Source organism: Panulirus ornatus, chromosome 25, assembly GCF_036320965.1.
Source record: "Panulirus ornatus isolate Po-2019 chromosome 25, ASM3632096v1, whole genome shotgun sequence".
Lineage (NCBI taxonomy): Eukaryota > Metazoa > Arthropoda > Malacostraca > Decapoda > Palinuridae > Panulirus > Panulirus ornatus.
The window spans coordinates 22260519-22283541 of record NC_092248.1 but is presented as its reverse complement, the minus strand read 5'-3'; the positions used below and the strand labels follow the sequence as shown (position 1 = coordinate 22283541).

Below are 23023 nucleotides of genomic sequence, written 5' to 3'. Positions count from 1 at the left end.
GCAAAAACGGGTATGTTTGAAGGAATAGTGGTTCCAACAATGTTATATGGTTGCGAGGCGTGGGCTATACATAGAGTTGTGCGGTTAAGGGTGAATGTGCTGGAAATGAGATGTTTGAGGACAATATGTGGTGTGAGGTGGTTTGATCGAGTAAGTAATGAAAGGGTAAGAGATATGTGTGGTAATGAAAAGAGTGTGGTTGAGAGAGCAGAAGAGGGTGTATTGAAATGGTTTGGTCGCATGGAGAGAATGAGTGAGGAAAGATTGACAAAGAGGATATATGTATCAGAGGTGGAGGGAACGAGGAGAAGTGGGAGACCAAATTGAAGGTGGAAAGATGGAGTGAAAAAGATTTTGAGTGATCGAGGCCTTAACATGCAGGAGGGTGAAAGGAGTGCAGGGAATAAAGTGAATTGGAACGATGTGGTATACTGGGGTAGACGTGCTGTCAATGAATTGAACCAGGGCATGTGAAGCGTCTGAGGTAAACCATGGAAAGTTTTGTGGGGGCCTGGATGTGGAAAGGGAGCTGTAGTTTCGGTGCATTATATATGACAGCTAGAGACTGACCGTGAACAAATGTGGCCTTTGTGTCTTTTCCTAGCGTTACCTCGCGCACAAGCGGGGGGAGGAGGTTGTCATTTCATGTGTGGCGGGGTGGTGACGGAATAAGAGCAGACAGTATGAATGAATAAGGGCAGACAGTATGAATTATGTACATGTGTACATATGTACATGTCTGTGTGTGTATATATATGTATACGTTGGGATGTGTAGGTATGCATATGTGCGTGTGTGGACGTGTATATATATATATATATATATATATATATATATATATATATATATATATATATATATATATATATATATATATATATATATATATATATATATTATTATTAATATTATACTTTGTCGCTGTCTCCCGCGTTTGCGAGGTAGCGCAAGGAAACAGACGAAAGAAATGGCCCCACCCCCCCCCCCATACACATGTATATACATACGTCCACACACGCAAATATACATACCTACACAGCTTTCCATGGCTTACCCCAGACGCTTCACATGCCTTGATTCAATCCACTGACAGCACGTCAACCCCGGTATACCACATCGCTCCAATTCACTCTATTCCTTGCCCTCCTTTCACCCTCCTGCATGTTCAGGCCCCGATCACACACACACATATATATATATATATATATATATATATATATATATATGTATGTGGGTGTTTCCTTGCGCTACCTCGCTAACGCGGGAGCCAGCGACAAAGTATAATAAGAAAAAAAAATTTAATCAGTTTAATACTCTGTGAACAACAGTTATCTTTTGTATGTTTTCATTATCGTATGTACTGAGAATGTATGTACTGAGAATGTATGTACTGAGAATGTATGTACTGAGAATGTATGTACTGAGAGTGTATGTACTGAGAATGCTTTACTGACTGTCTGTCATATCTAGATCGTAACTGTGGTCATCAAACTGGTCGTACGTGATGATCATAACTAAACGTTCAGTCTCGCATGCGTCAACAGCATGTTTATCACAAGAACTGTATCTCTCACAGTCAGGGGGGACGAAGGTGACCGCGCATGTGTGCCCACTCCAGATTAACCCCCACCTGTTGCCAGGGTTCCTCATACTCGAACTGTGCAGCGGCGTTAATGGAGCCTCGCAGGGCGTCGAGGGAGACGGGGTTGGCTAGAAGGGCGGGTGGGCGGGCGGAGGGGGGGGGGGGTTAAGATGAATTGGGTTTCTGACGTAACTTACGGATGGGAGGACACGAACCAGCATGAGAAGTCAAGGTCTGTCGCTACCCACGACCATTACGGGGTGTCGTCCTTCATACCCTAGGGAGGCTTGCGTTAGCACGACCATGAAGGCACTGGTGACGATCCGTCTAGGTAAGTGTTCCGTCCCATCCAACTGTACAGGCCTGGTCGACCTATCAACACCACAACCACGAACACACGACCAGAAACGCACTTTGGCTCTCGCACCGAAACTGAGCACTTTAAGAAGATGTAGTTCCGCCACAAAAGACAGAGAGAGAGAGAGAGAGAGAGAGAGAGAGAGAGAGAGAGAGAGAGAGAGAGAGAGAGAGAGAGAGAGAGAGAGAGAGACAGACAGACAGACAGACAGACAGACAGACAGAGGGAGAGAAGAAATCTAATCTAAACTACAGGCTTCATTCAGACGGAGGGCAACTGTACCACCAGATAATTCACATCGCTCGCTCGGTACGATGCAGGCCAGCGATAAGCCATTACATCGCGGATACATCTATTGTAGTACTATCTAAAACATGAAAATAAAAAACTAAAGGTTCTGATTTATTACTGCAAATCATAAATTTATTACAGTGTTACTGTCGTCAAAAGATGAACACTGACTATTATGTAATAAAACATACAATGCATACCAAAGCCATACAATTTTATCATTTTTCAAATTTGATTCCCGAAATATTACCGGACACCGCTTATCACGGAGATCCAACGAATGCAAATTCAATTTGCTGTTATTGAAAATCTAAGATATCAGTGATATATACATTTTTCATAATTGATCGCAGTTTCCCGCGTTAGCGAGGTAGCGCCAGGAAACAGACTAAGAAAACATCCACTCATACGCATATATGTATATGTATATATATATATATATATATATATATATATATATATATATATATATATATATATATATATATATATATATATATATATTTTTTTTTTTTTTCTTTTTTTTTGCCGCTGTCTCCCGCGTTTCCGAGGTAGCGCAAGGAAACAGACGAAAGAAATGGCCCAACCCACCCCCATACACATGTATATACATACGTCCACACACGCAAATATACATACCTACACAGCTTTCCATGGTTCACCCTAGACGCTTCACATGCCCTGATTCAATCCACTGACAGCACGTCGACACCGGTATACCACATAGTTCCAATTCACTCTATTCCTTGCCCTCCTTTCACCCTCCTGCATGTTCAGGCCCCGATCACACAAAATCTTTTTCACTCCATCTTTCCACCTCCAATTTGGTCTCCCACTTCTCCTCGTTCCCTCCACCTTCGACACATATATCCTCTTGGTCAATCTTTCCTCACTCATTCTCTCCATGTGCCCAAACCATTTCAAAACACACTCTTCTGCTCTCTCAACCACGCTCTTTTTATTTCCACACATCTCTCTTACCCTTACGTTACTTACTCGATCAAACCACCTCACACCACATATTGTCCTCAAACATCTCATTTCCAGCACATCCATCCTCCTGCGCACAACTCTATCCATAGCCCACGCCTCGCAACCATACAACATTGTTGGAACCACTATTCCTTCAAACATACCCATTTTTGCTTTCCGAGATAATGTTCTCGACTTCCACACATTCTTCATGGCTCCCAGGATTTTCGCCCCCTCCCCCACCCTATGATCCACTTCCGCTTCCATGGTTCCATCCGCTGCCAGATCCACTCCCAGATATCTAGAACACTTTACTTCCTCCAGTTTTTCTCCATTCAAACTTACCTCCCAATTGACTTGACCCTCAACCCTACTGTACCTAATTACCTTGCTCTTATTCACATTTACTCTTAACTTTCTTCTTTCACACACTTTACCAAACTCAGTCACCAGCTTCTGCAGTTTCTCACATGAATCAGCCACTAGCGCTGTATCATCAGCGAACAACAACTGACTCACTGCCCAAGCTCTCTCATCCACAACAGACTGCATACTTGCCTCTCTTTCCAAAACTCTTGCATTCACCTCCCTAACAACCCCATCCATAAACAAATTAAACAACCATGGAGACATCACACACCCCTGCCGCAAACCTACATTCACTGAGAACCAATCACTTTCCTCTCTTCCTACACGTACACATGCCTTACATCCTCGATAAAAACTTTTCACTGCTTCTAACAACTTGCCTCCCACACCATATATTCTTAATACCTTCCACAGAGCATCTCTATCAACTCTATCATATGCCTTCTCCAGATCCATAAATGCTACATACAAATCCATTTGCCTTTCTAAGTATTTCTCACATACATTCTTCAAAGCAAACACCTGATCCACACATCCTCTACCACTTCTGAAACCACACTGCTCTTCCCCAATCTGATGCTCTGTACATGCCTTCACCCTCTCAATCAATACCCTCCCATATAATTTACCAGGAATACTCAACAAACTTATACCTCTGTAATTTGAGCACTCACTCTTATCCCCTTTGCCTTTGTACAATGGCACTATGCACGCATTCCGCCAATCCTCAGGCACCTCACCATGAGTCATACATACATTAAATAACCTTACCAACAAGTCAGTAATACAGTCACCCCCTTTTTTAATAAATTTCTAATAAATTTAATTATATATATATATATATATATATATATATATATATATATATATATATATATATATATATATATATATATATATATATATATGTATAATAATAATGATAATAATAATACTTACTCGTCTTCAGCCATACTCGGCCTCACTCCGCCCCCACGTGAAACAACAAAAAAATGAATGGAGAAAAAAAGTATATATACAATCTCTCCTCCCCCACACCTGATCGCCACCCCCTGCGTCAGTGAGGTGGCGCCAGGAAACATACGAAGAAAGGCCACAACCGCTCAATGAAACCACAGCCCCTTATCCACACCCAGATTTCCATGGTTTACCCTGGGCGTCTTATATGCCCTGGCTCAGTCCATTGACAGCAAGTCGACCCCAGAGTACCACATCGTTCCAAATCACTCCACTCTATTCTATGCACGCCTTTCACCGTCCTTTATTTTTAGGCCCCGATCGTTCAAAATTTTTTTCATTTCATCCTTCCATCTCCAATTAGGTCTCCCGCTTCTCCTTGTTCCCTCCACCTCTGACACATATATCCTCTTTGTCAATCTTTCCTCACTCATTCTCTCCATATGTCCAAACCATTTTAACACACCCACTTCTGCTCTCTCACCCACTCTTTTTATTACCACACATCTGTCTTAACTTTTATTACTTACTCGATCAAACCACCTCACGCCACATATTGTCTTCAAACATTCAATTTCTAACACTTCACCCTCCTCCGCAAAATTTTATCTATAGCCCATGCCTCGCAACAATGTAATATTGTTGGAACTACTTTTCCTTCAAACATACTCATTTTTGCCCTCCGAGGTAACTTTCCCTCTTTCCACATACTCTTCAACGCTCCCAAAACGTTGCTTCCTTCCCCGCTCTATGACTCACTACAGCTTCCATGGTTCCATTTGCTGCCAAGTCCACTCTCAGATATCTAAAACACTTCACTTCCTCCAGTTTTTCTCCATTCAAACTTATATCCCTACTAACTCGTCCCTCAACACTGCTGAACCTAATAACTTTGCTTCTGCTCACATTTACTCTCAACTTTCTCTTTTCTCACACTCTTCCGAACTCAAACACCAACTTCTGCAGTTTCTCACCCGAATCAGCCATCAGCGATGTATCATCGGCGAACAACAACTGACCAACTCCCTAGTCCCTCTTATCCCCGAAAGACTGCCTATTCGACTCTTGCATTTACCTCCCTCACCACCCGATTCATAAACAAATTAAAGAATCATGTGGACATCACACACCCCTGCCGCAGACCGACATTCACTGGAAACCATTCACTTTCCTCTCTTCTTACTCGCGCACACGCCTTGCACCCTTGATAAAAACATCTCACTGCTTCTACTAGCTTACATCCAACATTGTATACTCTTAAGACCTTCCACAAAGCATCTCTATCAACCCTATCATTATGCCTTCTCTAGATCCATAAATACTACATACAAATCCATCTGTTTTTCTAAGTATTTTCACACACATTCTTCAAAGCAAACACCTGATCCACACATCCTCAACGACCTCCGAAACCACACTAATCCTTCCCAGTCTGATGTCCTGTACATGCCATTACCCTCTCAATCAATACCCATCCATATACAACTTGCCGGGCATACTAAAAACTTAAACGCCGGGCATACTAAAAACTTAAACCTCTGTAGTTTGAAAATTCATCTTTATCCCCTTTTACCTTTATATAATGGCACTGTGCATACATTCTGCCAATCCTCAGACACTTCACCATGATCAGTAAATGCAATAAGCATCATCACCAACCAATCAACAACACAGTCACCCCCATTCTTATTGAATTCAATTGCAATACCTTCCATTTCAGCCGCCTATCCGCATTTCATCTTACGCAAGGTTTTCACCACCTCTTCTCTCTTCACAAAACCACATTTTACTGTTAAACACATACACGCACACACGCATGCACGGGCCGCCTGGGGTCAAACCCATATAAGTTCGAACCCTGGTCACGGAAGCCAGTCCACAGTCCAACTAACTGTTCATCCTCCCTAGAGGCTGGTCAGTGAAATGGGGACCTGGCTTAGGATAAGGTGTGTGTGTGTGTGTGTGTGTGTGTGTGTGTGTGTGTGTGTGTGTGTACATAAACACAGGGGTACAACAATGGCGCATATATACATTGTTAAGAAACGGGACCACACGAGTGTAAAACTCTCTCACCTTAAGACACAAATAGTAGTCACACATACACATAAGAGACAGACTTAATGATAAGCGCTTATGGCTTTAGACATATCATGTCCACCTAAGGGAGGTGTTTATGGCCTTTCGACTGTCTGCTGCAACATGATAATGAAGGCCTCGTTAAACCTAAAAGTCGAAAGGCCCCAAGTCCAAACCATCCAACCAAACCAGAGACATAAATACGGTATAAATTGAACACTTAAACACTTGAACACTTAAAACGTGTTCAAGTTTTGTCGATGGTTGACTATAACCTACTGTTAAATGACCCTTACAGTTGATAGGCCTAAAGTCCAAAAGAACAAACATCCACAGATATTCAGATTATCGAACCACATCCCAATTATAAAATGGCTCCGGGAAGTCCCGCAGCAATGCATCATAAATCAGATCCCCATATGACTATAACTAAAATGTTGGAATAAATGAAACGAATCTTCCAGAAACTTACCCGTCAACTGGGCCAACAACGTCTAACCTCGAGCAGCCAATAAACATGAGGGATATGAACCCGGCAGCCTGGAAGAGGGTGACGAAGAGGACGTAGCCAGCCACGAAGCGAGGCCTTGGTCGGATCCAGCGCAAGACGGCCCCGCCCAACCCCGTACCCAACACCACAGATGTGAAGCTTGCCATGCCTATGGTGCAGGAGAAGATAACCTTGTGACGTGCAGTGGGGATAACCCTGTGATGTGGGGGGTCAGGCATAGTGGGACCTTTCTGAGAGAGAGGGTTATGAAAAGGGAGACCCTTCCAGAGGTCCTAGAATTATATCTATATCTTAACAATTTGTGTGTATATGTGTGTGTGTGTGTGTGTGTGTGTGTGTGTCTGTGTGTGTGTGTGTGTGTGTGTGTGTGTGTGTGTGTGTGTGTGTGTGTGTGTGTGTGTGTGCGTGTGTGTGTGTGTGTGTGTAAGAGGTTCTGCTGCCGGCCTTAAACTTAGTTTAGTGAAGGTAAGGATGTAGTGATGATGGCCTTTGTCATGAAGATGTGGGCATACTGAAGAAGAGGCGAGTCAGCTGCTGTTTGCTGTTAGCACGGTTTTAGTAGTGGACTCAAATAAAAAATTGTTGAAGCTGGTGTCTGAGTCTGGGAGAGTGTACATTAAGAGAAAGTTGGGAATAAATGGAAATAACAACAAGGTTTTATATCTTAGCATGGGAAAGAGACAGGTTGGTTGAAGTGTACACCTGAATGGAGAGAATGTGGAGAAAGTAGTGCGCTTTAGATACATGAGAGTGGAGACAGCAGCGAATGGAACTATGGAAGCTGAAGTAAGCCATAGGGTGGGACAGGAACCTAAGGTCCAGAGTGCATTGAGAAGTTGTGCGGAAAGGACCGTGTGTGAGGGCTATGGCTGTGTCTGATGGTATAGTAGTCCCAATGGAGTTGTATGGATATATCAAGAACAAAATGCTGGGGGACAATACATGGTGTAGGGAAGGTTGATCGAGTGAGCAATGATAAAAAGTGAGGTGTGGTAATAAGAGTATGGTCGCGAAAGCTGGAGAGGGTGGGCTAAAATGGTTTGGCCAATGGAAAGGACGAGTGAGGAGAAACTTATTAATAAAGTATATGTCTCAGTGTGGAAGGTATAAGAAGGGGGAGACCTAAATGGAGATAATAACATGCATTAGGATGTGAGGCGTGCACAGGATAAAGCTAAAAAACAGGAGCAATGTGGTATCGAGGGAATGAGGTGCTATCAATGGGCTGAACCAGGACATACGTAGCTGTCAGGAGAAACCTCGGAAAGGTCCTCTGAAGATTGACTACAGATAGAGGCTTTGCTTCCAGTGTATTTTACATTCCTGCTTGAAAGTGGATGTAAGTAAGTGGAGCCTTTCTTCGTCTGTTCCTGGTGCTACTTCGCTTTACGAGAATTGGCGATCCAATACTCATGAGAAGGATTGAGTGAAAAAGATTTTGAGCGACCGGGGCCTGAACATGCAGGAGGGTGAGAGGCGTGTAAGGTATAGAGTGAATTGGAATGATGTGGTATACCGGGGTTGACGTGCTGTCAATGGACTGAGCCAGGGCATGTGAAATGTCTGGGGTAAGCCATGAAAAGGTCTGTGGGTCCTGGATGTGGAGAGGGAGCTGTGGTTTCGGTGCATTATACGCAACAGCTAGAGACTGGGTGTGAACAAATGTGGCCTTTGTTGTTGACTCACTTCCCAAGCCCTCTCATCGATAACAGACGGCATACTTGCCCCTCACTTCAAAACTCTTGCATTCACTTCCCTAACAACCCCATCCATAAACATAATTAATCAATCATGGAGATATCACGCACCCCTGTCGCAAACCGACATTTACTAAAATAGTTTGGACATACGGAGAGGATGAGTGAGAAGAAACTGACTAAAAAAGGTGAAAGAGGTGAAGAAGAGGGCAAATGAGAGTTGGAGTGAGAGAGTATCATTAGATTTTAGGGAGAATAGCAAGATGTTTTGGAAGGAGATAAATAAAGTGCGTATGACAAGAGAACAAATGGGAACATCGGCTAATGGGGAGGTAATAAAAAGTAGTGGTGATGTGAGAATGAGATAGAGTGAGTATTTTGAAGGTTTCTTGAATGTGTTAGATGATACAGTGGCAGATATAGGGTGTTTTGGTCGAGGTGGTATGCGAAGTGAGAGGGTCAGGGAGAATGATATGGTAAACAGAGAAGAGGTAGTAAAAGCTTTGCGGAAGATAAAAGCAGGCAAAGCAGCGGGTTTGGGTGGTATTGCAGTGGAATTTATTAAAAAAGGGGGTGACTGTGTTCTTGTCTAGTTGGTAAGGATATTTAAAGTATGTATGACTCATAGTGAGGTGCCTAAGGATTGGCGGAATGCATGCATTGTACCATTGTACAAAGGCAAAGGGGATAAAGGTGAGTGATCATATTACGTAGGTATAAGTTTGTTGAGTATTCCTGGGAAATTATATGAGAGGGTATTGGTAGAGAGAGTGAAAGCATGTACAGAGCATCAGATTGAGGAAGAGCAGTGTTGTTTCAGAAGCGGTAGAGGATGTGTGGATCAGTTGTTTGCTTTGAAGAATGTACGTGAGAAATACTTAGAAAAGCAAATGGATTTGTATGTAGCATTTATGCATCTGGAGAAGGCATATGATAGAGTTGATAGAGATGCTCTGTGGAAGGTATTAAGAATATATGTTGTGGGAAGCAAGTTGCTAGAAGCAGTGAAAAGTTTTTATCGAGGATGTAAGGCATATGCACGAGTAGGAAGAGAGGAAAGTGATTGGATCTCAGTGAATGCCGGTTTGCGATAGGTGTACGCGATGTTTCCATGGTTGTTTGATTTGTTTATGGATGGGGTTGTTAGGGAGGTGAATGCAAGAGTTTTGGAGAGAGGGGTAAGTATGCAGTCTCGTGTGGATGAGAGGGCTTGGGAAGTGAGTCAGTTGTTGTTCGCTGATGATACAGCGCTGGTGGCTGATTCGGGTGAGAAAATGCAGAAGCTGGTAAATGAGTTGGGTAAAGTGTGTGAAAGAAGAAAGAAGAGAGTAAATGTGAATAAGAGCAAGGTTATTAGGTACAATAGGGTTTAGCGATAAGCCAATCGAGAGGTAGGTTTGAATGGAGAAAAACTGGAGGAAGTGACGTATTTTAGATGTCTGGGAGTGGATTCGGCAGCGGATGGATCCATGGAAGCGGAGGTGAGTCACAGGATCGGGGAGGGGGCCAAAGTTCTGGGAGCGTTGAAAAATGTGTGGAAACCAGGAACATTATCTCGGAAAGCAAGAATGTTTGAAGGAATAATGATACCAACAATGTTATATGGTTGCGAGGCGTGGGCTATATATAGAGTTGTGCAGAGGAGAGTGGATGTGTTGAAAATGAGATGTCTGAGGACAATATGTGGTGTGAGGTGGTTTGATCGAGTAAGTAATAATAGGGTAAGAGAGATGTGTGGTAATAAAAAGAGTGTGGTTGAGAGAGCAGAAGAGGGTGTTTTAAAGTGGTTTGGTCGCATGAACAGAATGAGAGAGGAAAGATTGACAAAGAGGATATATGTGTCAGAGGCAGAGGGAACGAGAAGTAGGAGACCAAATTGGAGGAGGAAGAATGGAGTGAAGATGATTTTGAGCGATAGGCCCCTGAACATGCAGGAGGGTGAAAGGCGTTCAAGGAATAGAGTGAATTGGAACGATGTGGTATACCGGGGTTGACGTGCTGTCAATGGATTGAAACAAGGAATGTGAAGCGTCTGGGTTTCGGTGAATTACACACAACAGCTAGAGACTGAGTGTGAACGAATGTGGCCTTTGTTGTCTTTTCCTAGCGCTGCCCTCGCGCGCATGCGGGGGGAGGGTGTTGTCATTTCATGTGGCGGGGTGACGACAGGAATGAATGAAGGCAGCAAGTCTGAATTATGTACATGTGTATATATGTGTATGTCTGTGTATGTATATATATATGTATACGTTGAAATGTATAGGTATGTATATGCGCGTGTATGGACGTGTATGTATATGCTTATGTATGTGGATGGGTTAGGCCATTCTTTTGTCTGTTTCCTTGTGCTACCTCGCTAACGCGAGAGACAGCGACAAAGTATATACTTTGGCTATGGATAGAGTTGTACGGAGGAGGGCGGATGTGCTGGAAATGAGATGTTTGAGGACAATATGTGGTGTGAGGTGATTTGATCGAGTAAGTAATAATAGGGTAAGAGAGATGTGTAGTAATTAAAAGAGTGCGGTTGAGAGAGCAGAAGAAGGTGTTTTGAAATGGTTTGGTCACATGGAAAGAATGAGTGAAGAAAGATTGACCAAGAGGATATATGTGTCAGAGGTAGAGGGAACGAGGAGAAGTGGGAGACCAAATTGGAGGTAGAAAGATGGAGTGAAAAAGATTTTGAGTGATCGGGACCCGAACATGCAGAAGAGTGAAAGGCGTGCAAGGAATAGAGAGAATTGGAACGATGTGGTATACCGGGGTCGACGTGCTGTCAATGGATTGAATCAGGGCACGTGAAGCGTCTGGGGTAAACCATGGAAAGTTCTGTGGAGCCTGGACGTGGAAAGAGAGCTGAGGTTTCGGTGCATTATACATGACAGCTAGAGACTGAGTGTGAACGAATGTGGCCTTTGTTATCTTTTCCTAGCGCTACCTCGCGCATATGTGCGGGGGAGGGGGCTGTTATTTCATGTGTGGCGGGTTGGCGATGGGAATGAATAAAGGCAGACAGTATGAATTATGAACATGTATATATATGTATATGTCGGTGTGTGTACATATATATATGTATACGTTGAGATGTATAGGTATGTATATTTGCGTGTGTGGACGTGTATGTATAATACATGTGTATGTGGGTGGGTTGGGCCATTCTTTCGTCTGTTTCCTTGCGCTACCTCGCTAACGCGGGAGACAGCGACAAAGCAAAATAAATGAATAAATATATATATATATATATATATATATATATATATATATATATATATATATATATATATATATATATATATATATATATATATACACACACACACACACGAACAAGGTGCATATGAACCGCTGGGCTATGATCGCCCCTAGGGGCGATCATAGCCCAGCGGTAGCGCTCCCGCCTGTTGCACGGTGTTCGATCTTGGCTGTTGGAGGTTTGTATGATATATATATATATATATATATATATATATATATATATATATATATATATATATATATATTATTTTTTATTTTTTTATTATACTTTGTCGCTGTCTCCCGCGTTTGCGAGTTAGCGCAAGGAAACAGACGAAAGAAATGGCCCCACCCCCCCCCCCCCCCCCATACACATGTATATACATACGTCCACACACGCAAATATACATACCTACACAGCTTTCCATGGTTTACCCCGGACGCTTCACATGCCTTGATTCAATCCACTGACAGCACGTCAACCCCGGTATACCACATCGCTCCAATTCACTCTATTCCTTGCCCTCCTTTCACCCTCCTGCATGTTCAGGCCCCGATCACACAAAATCTTTTTCACTCCATCTTTCCACCTCCAATTTGGTCTCCCTCTTCTCCTCGTTCCCTCCACCTCCGACACATATATCCTCTTGGTCAATCTTTCCTCACTCATTCTCTCCATGTGCCCAAACCACTTCAAAACACCCTCTTCTGCTCTCTCAACCACGCTCTTTTTATTTCCACACATCTCTCTTACCCGTACGTTACTCACTCGATCAAACCACCTCACACCAAACATTGTCCTCAAACATCTCATTTCCAGCACATCAATCCTCCTGCGCACAACTCTATCCATAGCCCACGCCTCGCAACCATACAACATTGTTGGAACCACTATTCCTTCAAACATACCCATTTTTGCTTTCCGAGATAATGTTCTCGACTTCCACACATTCTTCAAGGCCCCCAGAATTTTCGCCCCCTCCCCCACCCTATGATCCACTTCCGCTTCCATGGTTCCAACCGCTGCCAGATCCACTCCCAGATATCTAAAACACTTCACTTCCTCCAGTTTTTCTCCATTCAAAGAAACCACCCAATTGACTTGACCCTCAACCCTACTGTACCTAATAACCTTGCTCTTATTCACATTTACTCTTAACTTTCTTCTTCCACACACTTTACCAAACTCAGTCACCAGCTTCTGCAGTTTCTCACATGAATCAGCCACCAGCGCTGTATCATCAGCGAACAACAACTGACTCACTTCCCAAGCTCTCTCATCCCCAACAGACTTCATACTTGCCCCTCTTTCCAAAACTCTTGCATTTACCTCCCTAACAACCCCATCCATAAACAAATTAAACAACCATGGAGACATCACACACCCCTGCCGCAAACCTACAATCACTGAGAACCAATCACTTTCCTCTCTTCCTACACGTACACATGCCTTACATCCTCGATAAAAACTTTTCACTGCATCTAACAACTTTCCTCCCACACCATATATTCTTAATACCTTCCACAGAGCATCTCTATCAACTCTATCATATGCCTTCTCCAGATCCATAAATGCTACATACAAATCCATTTGCTTTTCTAAGTATTTCTCACATACATTCTTCAAAGCAAACACCTGATCCACACATCCTCTACCACTTCTGAAACCACACTGCTCTTCCCCAATCTGATGCTCTGTACATGCCTTCACCCTCTCAATCAATACCCTCCCATATAATTTACCAGGAATACTCAACAAACTTATACCTCTGTAATTTGAGCACTCACTCTTATCCCCTTTGCCTTTGTACAATGGCACTATGCACGCATTCCGCCAATCCTCAGGCACCTCACCGTGAGTCATACATACATTAAATAACCTTACCAACCAGTCAACAATACAGTCACCCCCTTTTTTAATAAATTCCACTGCAATACCATCCAAACCTGCTGCCTTGCCGGCTTTCATCTTCCGCAAAGCTTTCACTACCTCTTCTCTGTTTACCAAATCATTTTCCCTAACCCTCTCACTTTGCACACCACCTCGACCAAAACACCCTATATCTGCCACTCTATCATCAAACACATTCAACAAACCTTCAAAGTACTCACTCCATCTCCTTCTCACATCACCACTACTTGTTATCACCTCCCCATTTGCGCCCTTCACTGAAGTTCCCATTTGCTCCCTTGTCTTACGCACATTATTTACCTCCTTCCAGAACATCTTTTTATTCTCCCTAAAATTTAATGATACTCTCTCACCCCAACTCTCATTTGCCCTTTTTTTCACCTCTTGCACCTTTCTCTTGACCTCCTGTCTCTTTCTTTTATACATCTCCCACTCAATTGCATTTTTTCCCTGCAAAAATCGTCCAAAAGCCTCTCTCTTCTCTTTCACTAATACTCTTACTTCTTCATCCCACCACTCACTACCCTTTCTAATCAACCCACCTCCCACTCTTCTCATGCCACAAGCATCTTTTGCGCAATCCATCACTGATTCCCTAAATACATCCCATTCCTCCCCCACTCCCCTTGCTTCCATTGTTCTCACCTTTTTCCATTCTGTACTCAGTCTCTCCTGGTACTTCCTCACACAGGTCTCCTTCCCAAGCTCACTTACTCTCACCACCCTCTTCACCCCAACATTCACTCTTCTTTTCTGAAAACCCATACAAATCTTCACCTTAGCCTCCACAAGATAATGATCAGACATCCCTCCAGTTGCACCTCTCAGCACATTAACATCCAAAAGTCTCTCTTTCGCACGCCTGTCAATTAACACGTAATCCAATAACGCTCTCTGGCCATCTCTCCTACTTACATAAGTATACTTATGTATATCTCGCTTTTTAAACCAGGTATTCCCAATCATCAGTCCTTTTTCAGCACATAAATCTACAAGCTCTTCACCATTTCCATTTACAACACTGAACACCCCATGTATACCAATTATTCCCTCAACTGCCACATTACTCACATTTGCATTCAAATCACCCATCACTATAACCCGGTCTCGTGCATCAAAACCACTAACACACTCATTCAGCTGCTCCCAAAACACTTGCCTCTCATGATCTTTCTTCTCATGCCCAGGTGCATATGCACCAATAATCACCCACCTCTCTCCATCAACTTTCAGTTTTACCCATATTAATCGAGAATTTACTTTCTTACATTCTATCACATACTCCCACAACTCCTGTTTCAGGAGTATTGCTACTCCTTCCCTTGCTCTTGTCCTCTCACTAACCTCTGACTTTACTCCCCAGACATTCCCAAACCACTCTTCCCCTTTACCCTTGAGCTTCGTTTCACTCAGAGCCAAAACATCCAGGTTCCTTTCCTCAAACATACTACCTATCTCTCCTTTTTTCACATCTTGGTTACATTCACCCACATTTAGGCACCCCACTCTGAGCCTTCGAGGAGGATGAGCACTCCCCGCGTGACTCCTTCTTCTGTTTCCCATTTTAGAAAGTTAATACAAGGAGGGGAGGATTTCTGGCCCCCCGCTCCCGTCCCCTCTAGTCGCTTTCTACGACACCCGAGGAATACGTGGGAAGTATTCTTTCACCCCTATCCCCAGGGATAATATACATATATATACACATATACACATACACACATATACACATACATACGCACATATACACACACACACACATACATATATATACATATGAGAAATGTAAGAAACAATTTTGAAAACAAACTTCTAGCTTGAAATGAATGAAAAAATGAATGTCACATAATGGTTCAACCTCTGGCTATGGAAAAAGGAAATGTATAATTTATTTACACAAACGTCAATAGCAGTTCTCATCAATTTAACCACTGTATCAATAAGCTTCAATGTCCAAGCTACATTTTTCTCCAATTTTACTATTTTCTTGTCAAAATATATATATATAGATATATATATATATATATATATATATATATATATATATATATATATATATATATATATATATATATATATATATATATATATATATATACATATATATATATATATATATATATGTATATATATATATATATATATATATATATATATATATATATATATATATATATATATATATATATATATATATATATATATATATATATATGATTTATGGTTATTCTGGTTAAATTATCCAAAATATGTCCCTCTGAGGTTCTGGTTTGAACATGACATGGCAGAGATTCCTCAACTTACCAAAACAATCCATCATAACACCAGGATATGTGGGTAAACTATGCCATTAATATGTTAAGGACGATCTCATGTGCTCTATCAGTGGAAGGTTTCCTAGTACTTGAAGGCCACTAGTGTTTGCCTTGGTGTTGAGCAGTACATTAATGAAGGTACTGAGTCTTGTTTTCACCTGTGTAATAGCTGGCTTCGGCGGCACTCTTACGGAACTGGTTTTCCAGGTACTTCGGTTTGAAGTTCCAGTACCCAGAGAAGGCCAGGACGGCGAAGATCGTGTTGAAGACGTAGCCCATCCACACCTTGTTGGTGAAGAGTCGCTTGAGAGCCTTCATGAGGTCTGCAGACACAAAGAGTAATGGACGGGATACACTACAGTAGAAGACAACGATGTCAGGTAAAGCGCTGTCAGGAATTTCCCCAACAAACGCCCAAGTTTAGGGGAGATTACGTTAAGTCTAGTTCCGTGAAGGGAAGAGTATTTCAACTCGCTTGTTCGTCCCTGATAACGTGTAAAATGCGCGGAACAATATACGTTCCTTATAGAGAAAAAAAAAAGCATTGAATTCTCTGGCAGTGAAATCTAATTCTAACTAAATCAATAAAATCTTTTTACACATTAATTTTGTTCATTTTCTAGTCAATACGTCAGGGGTGCAGACACATGACAATATGGAATGGACACAGAACCATATAGCAATACGTAGACACAGTTGGTATGCAGTTATGATGGCAAGTAGGTATTAAGGACGCTTCTTTCGTACTCTACATAATGGAACTTTGTAACTAGCGCATCACGAAGTACACTAACCAACGGCTAAATACACAGAAATTTCGTACACAGCAAAATTCACAAATCCATGTTGATAATTTCCTACACGATTTGTTTATGTCTTCTAGAGTTATACAGTTTTACACAGTTTTCTTCACCCAAATTCTGTTGCAACCAATATACTTTAATGATAACAATACTTCAGATTATCGTACAGTGAATATTCACGTTTTATATTTACCGGTTGTTGACGAAGGCCATTATACAATGTATGTATTGCGACGTTCCATAGAATTACTCTATCAAAAATGATACATATCTTTTAGACTGCAGTTTACCATATGGAGTTGAATATGAAAACCAACACTTCTCATCAGTCCCATCTTTAAGTAATGTTTCGTTTGAACAAATGTTGAATGGGATCTGATTGCATCGGACGTGATAGCCTGACTGGAGATGGTTGTGCGCACTGTCAAATTCATAATACAGATGGGGTTCAACATACGTTGCTGCCAGCCTATTTCATGTACTTACATTTGCGTAGACGGATAGGTATATGATACTGCAAGCTGACTTTACGTATCATGAATGCTTTCGTAACTGCATCCACACATTTTGGTCCCACTGTGTGCTGATCTGGAAACTCATCCATAACATCAAACATAACATGATCTCATTTGTGCTCGAGTCTTTTCACTCGATTTGCAGCACAGAAACGCATGAACAAACTCATGTTCTTGAATATCAGTCAAGATTAATTATAATACTAGAAACTCTTTCGAACAGCAAGAAAATGAATGTTTCCACCTTTGCGTAAAATCTGTCTTAAATCAAAACCAGATCTTGAGGAAGACACAGCGCTGAGCGGACGACAAAGTTCAGTAAGACTATACCAACGCCAACAGCAGGCAGAGAGCAGAATGTGAACGGCCCGTCCTATGTATGTTGGAAGTCTGTGTAACATAAATAAACAACAGAAAGGTATCTAGTGATCACTGTCATATCAATGGCGAGGAAAACATTCGATTTATCAATCTGTTATGTAGTTATTCATTCCCATTTATTCTCTAAGTATTGCAACTGCAACAAATTACTGCTGTATTATCAAGCCTTGGCTTATCATAACTGACTCGAGATCACCGAATTCATAAGTCGTTCCATATGTGTCATCAACAAATACTTCAACACGCTCCATGTCAAGTCGTAAACTGAATCATTATCAATTTATGCTAGAGTACAGATAAAGCACTGACCGTACGCTAAGTTTATTTCAACAAATGTTATACTAGCTATGGAATATACTGTCAGTTTACACGTTTTGCCTTAAGGCATAAGACCCTCATGAGGCAGGCATCTGAAGCGGTAAGCATTTCAGTCTCCGGCCGTACAGCAACGCTTACTTCATGAAACACTGTATCAGATAATGGGACGACCACATATTCATTTGGTTGCCATAAGTTCTTACCCACGATATAGCAACACTCACTAGGTAAGCTTGGTTTGTCGTGTTGCTTCTTGGTCTTGGCCAGGGAGGCGAAGTACTCCACACCCCGCTTGCTTCCCTCCTTCTCGTCCTTGTTAGCCTGCCTCACCACCCTCTTCGCCACCCTCGTCAGCGTAGAAGGAAGCTTGCGGGGGAAGAGGAAGAAGAGGCTGCCTACGAGGACGAGACAGCAGCCAATAAACAAGTAACCTGGAACGGTAGGAGAACTGTGTTTATAATATACCGGCAACAGATTTAAATGAAACCATCCCTTAGTATCCTCGACAGAGAAGTTATCCACTCCATCCTAAACTACGCCTCACATTCCTTGATGATACTAAGCAAACGCCCTTTCTCTGCCCTGAAATACACGAAGGAAAGAGTATAACCATAACTAGCAACTGAAATATTTGGACCAGAATTTGGTCCTGTGAGAAATATTTTCCTCGTAGTTTATGTCACATACAGTAAGTGATACCACTCTGGGGAGATTACTGGCCAAGCAAACGCTTGAAGTGTTCGTCTACAACCATGTTAACGATACTACTGGTGATGATTGATGTGATAAGAGAGAGGAAATTACAGCCTTTTACAATCATAAGGGCTCTCTAGTATTACTATTAATCATTCATTTTCAATCTTATATTTACTTTCTATAGATGATGATTAATGAACCTGCCCAATGTCGACTACTACAGTACACCGAACAGGTATAACTGTGTTTTCCATTCCCGTGTTGAATTAAGTGCAGTTACAAGGAAACAGACTAATCTCTCTATACAAAACAGGTCAGTAGAAAATACGGGTCACATCAGAGAACACATGTAACACTATGAAAGAAGCTAGAAGGACTTGAAACTATTTTGACAGAATTACTACTCAAATCCAATATTCCTTTGACTTCTAATGACAATCTGGCGGTTACAATGGAAAACTAAATTCGTTCTTTAAGCGCCAGTGAAAACTATTTGCTTATAGAAGGTCAAAACTTCATATGAAAATTTAGCCCGATAATCAAAGCTTCATACCGTATACTTTCTTATTAGTAGTATAAATAAGTCTTACTGTGAACCATTGTGACTAACGCTTTGCAATGTTTACAAAGCGTACCTATACTCCCAGGCAACTAACATCGCCGTGGATCTTTCCTGGTTATGTGCTCACCTGACTTCGTACAAAAGCACACTCCCGCAGAACTTGAAAATGGAACTCACACTATTGAACAGAATTTCTCACTTGTCCTTCTTGAGGTGTCTTACCTAACCACCAGGCACCGAGCCATCGAGGATCTTTCCTAGTGAGGTTAGGACTCTCTGATGGGTCGATCCACATCGACAGACATTTTCCCCCAATCAGGAAGCCGAGGACGGGACCCAGGATCCTCAGCAACAATGCCAAGGCTGAAAGAAAATAAATGCTGTAAGTTAAAGTGAAGTTAATCATATAGGGTACACAGATATACTAGGTTAAAGTGAAGTTAATCATATAGGGTACACAGATATACTAGGTTAAAGTGAAGTTAACCATATAGGGTACACAGATATACTAGGTTAAAGTGAAGTTAACCATATAGGGTACACAGATATACTAGGTTAAAGTGAAGTTAACCATATAGGGTACACAGATATACTAGGTTAAAGTGAAGTTAATCATATAGGGTACACAGATATACTAGGTTAAAGTGAAGTTAATCATATAGGGTACACAGATATACTAGGTTAAAGTGAAGTTAACCATATAGGGTACACAGATATACTAGGTTAAAGTGAAGTTAACCATATAGGGTACACAGATATACTAGGTTAAAGTGAAGTTAACCATATAGGGTATACATATATACTAGGTTAAAGTGAAGTTAATCATATAGGGTACACAGATATACTAGTTTAAAGTGAAGTTAACCATATAGGGTACACAGATATACTAGGTTAAAGTGAAGTTAACCATATAGGGTATACATATATACTAGGTTAAAGTGAAGTTAATCATATAGGGTACACAGATATACTAGGTTAAAGTGAAGTTAACCATATAGGGTACACAGATATACTAGGTTAAAGTGAAGTTAACCATATAGGGTACACAGATATACTAGGTTAAAGTGAAGTTAACCATATAGGGTACACAGATATACTAGGTTAAAGTGAAGTTAACCATATAGGGTACACAGATATACTAGGTTAAAGTGAAGTTAATCATATAGGGTACACAGATATACTAGGTTAAAGTGAAGTTAACCATATAGGGTACACAGATATACTAGGTTAAAGTGAAGTTAACCATATAGGGTACACAGATATACTAGGTTAAAGTGAAGTTAACCATATAGGGTACACAGATATACTAGGTTAAAGTGAAGTTAATCATATAGGGTACACAGATATACTAGGTTAAAGTGAAGTTAATCATATAGGGTACACAGATATACTAGGTTAAAGTGAAGTTAATCATATAGGGTACACAGATATACTAGGTTAAAGAAGTTATTGTTGGGGTGGACGATGTGCCAAGTCAAGAACGCGGCTGGAAGTTGGTTGTTCGTGACCGTCTCAATTGAGTGAGACTAAACCCAAGCCGCACACAAGTCACACGATGATCTGGTGATATGTGCCGTTTCTGTGATTCAGCAGAGGTCAAAGGTCACTATAAGCCATACTGATTGAGGAGTCAAGGCAATATTTTGCCATATATCAGCCAGATGTCTTCTTGTGTGGCCCACATTATACCAAACTTGCGGATAAAAGTGAGTGGAAGGGTATTGATTGAGAGGGTGAAGGCATGTACAGAGCATCAGATTGGGGAAGAGCAGTGTGGTTTCAGAAGTGGTAGAGGATGTGTGGATCAGATGTTTGCTTTGAAAAATGTATGAGAGAAATACTTAGGAAAACAAATGGATTTGTATGCAGAATTTATGGATCTGAAGAAGGCGTATGATAGAGTTGATAGAGATGCTCTGTGGAAGGTATTCAGAATATATGGTGTGGGATGCAAGTTGTTAGAAGCACTGAAAAGTTTTTATCGAGGATGTAAGGCATGTGTAAGTGTAGGAAGAGAGGAAAATGATTGGTTCTCAGTGAATGTAGGTTTGCGGCAGGCGTGTGTGATGTATCCATAGTTGTTTAATTTGTTTATGGGTTGTCAGGGAGGTGAATGCAAGAGTTTTGGAAAGAGGGGCAAGTATGCAGTCTATTGCGGATGAGAGAGCTTGAGAAGTGAGTCAATTGTTGTTCGCTGATGATACAGCGCTGGTGGCTGATTCGGGTGAGAAATTGCAGAAGCTGGTGACTGAGTTTGGGAAAGTGTGTGAAAGAAGAAAGCTGAGAGTAAATGTGAATAAGAGCAAGGTTATTTGGTACAGTAGGGTTGAGGGACAAGTTAATTGGGAGATAGAGTTGAATGGAGAAAAACTGGAGGAAGTGAAGTATTTTAGATATCTGGGAGTGGATTTGGCAGCGGATGGAACCATGGAAGTGGAAGTGAATCATAGGGTGGGGGAGGGGGCGAAGGTTCTGGGAGCGTTCAAAAATGTGTGGAAGTCGAGAACGTTATCTTGGAAAGCAAAAATGGGTATTTTTGAAGGAATAGCGGTTCTAACAATGTTTTATAGTTGCGAGGCGTGGGCTATAGACAGAGTTGTGCGGAGGAGAAAAGATGTGCTGGAAATGAGATGTTTGAGGACAATATGTGGTGCGAGGTAGTTTGATCGAGTAAGTAATGAAAGGGTAAGAGAGATGTGTGGTAGTAAAAACAGTGTGGTTGAGAGAGCAGAAGAGGGTGTTTTGAAATGGTTTGGTCACATGGAGAGAATGAGTGAGGAAAGATTGACAAAGAGGATATATGTGTCAGAAGTGGAGGGAACGAGGAGAAGTGGGAGACCAAATTGGAGGTGGAAAGATGGAGTGAAAAAGATTTTGAGTGATTGGGGCCTGGAACATGCAGGAGGGTGAAAGGCGTTCAAGGAATAGAGTGAACTGGAACGATGTGGTATACTGGGGTTGACATGCTGTCAATGGGGATAGGGGAGAAAGAATACTTCCCATGTATTCCCTGCGTGTCGTGGAAGGCGACTAAAAGGGGAGGGAGCGGGTGGCTGGAAATCCTCCCCTCTCTTGTTTTTTTTTTTTCATTTTCCATAAGAAGGAACAGAGAAGGGGGTCAGGTGAGGATATTCCCTCTAAGGCCCAGTTCTCTGTTCTTAACGCTACCTCGCTAACGCGGGAAATGGCAAATAGTATGGAAAAAAAAAAAAAAAAAAATATATATATATATATATATATATATATATATATATATATATATATATATATATATATATATATATATATTTTTTTTTGTCGCTGTCTCCCGCGTTTGCGAGGTAGCGCAAGGAAACACACGAAAGAAATGGCCCAACCAACCCCCATACACATGTATATACATACGTCCACACACGCAAATATACATACCTACACAGCTTTCCATGGTTTACCCCAGACGCTTCACATGCCTTGATTCAATCCACTGACAGCACGTCA

General features: G+C 41.6%; 1 protein-coding gene across 3 annotated transcripts in view; it reads right to left on the bottom strand.

The window, feature by feature from the left end:
* LOC139757316 (solute carrier organic anion transporter family member 74D-like) overlaps positions 1-23023 on the bottom strand; it is an 89645-nt gene that overhangs the window by 19135 nt on the left and 47487 nt on the right. For all 3 annotated transcript variants that reach the window (XM_071677717.1, XM_071677716.1, XM_071677718.1), the window contains 4 exons: positions 19769-19909; positions 18513-18719; positions 16430-16594; positions 7078-7264 (listed from right to left, as the gene is read on the bottom strand). In XM_071677717.1, the coding sequence (XP_071533818.1) occupies positions 7078-7264; positions 16430-16594; positions 18513-18719; positions 19769-19909 (700 nt within the window). The remainder of the gene's footprint in view (positions 1-7077; positions 7265-16429; positions 16595-18512; positions 18720-19768; positions 19910-23023) is intronic.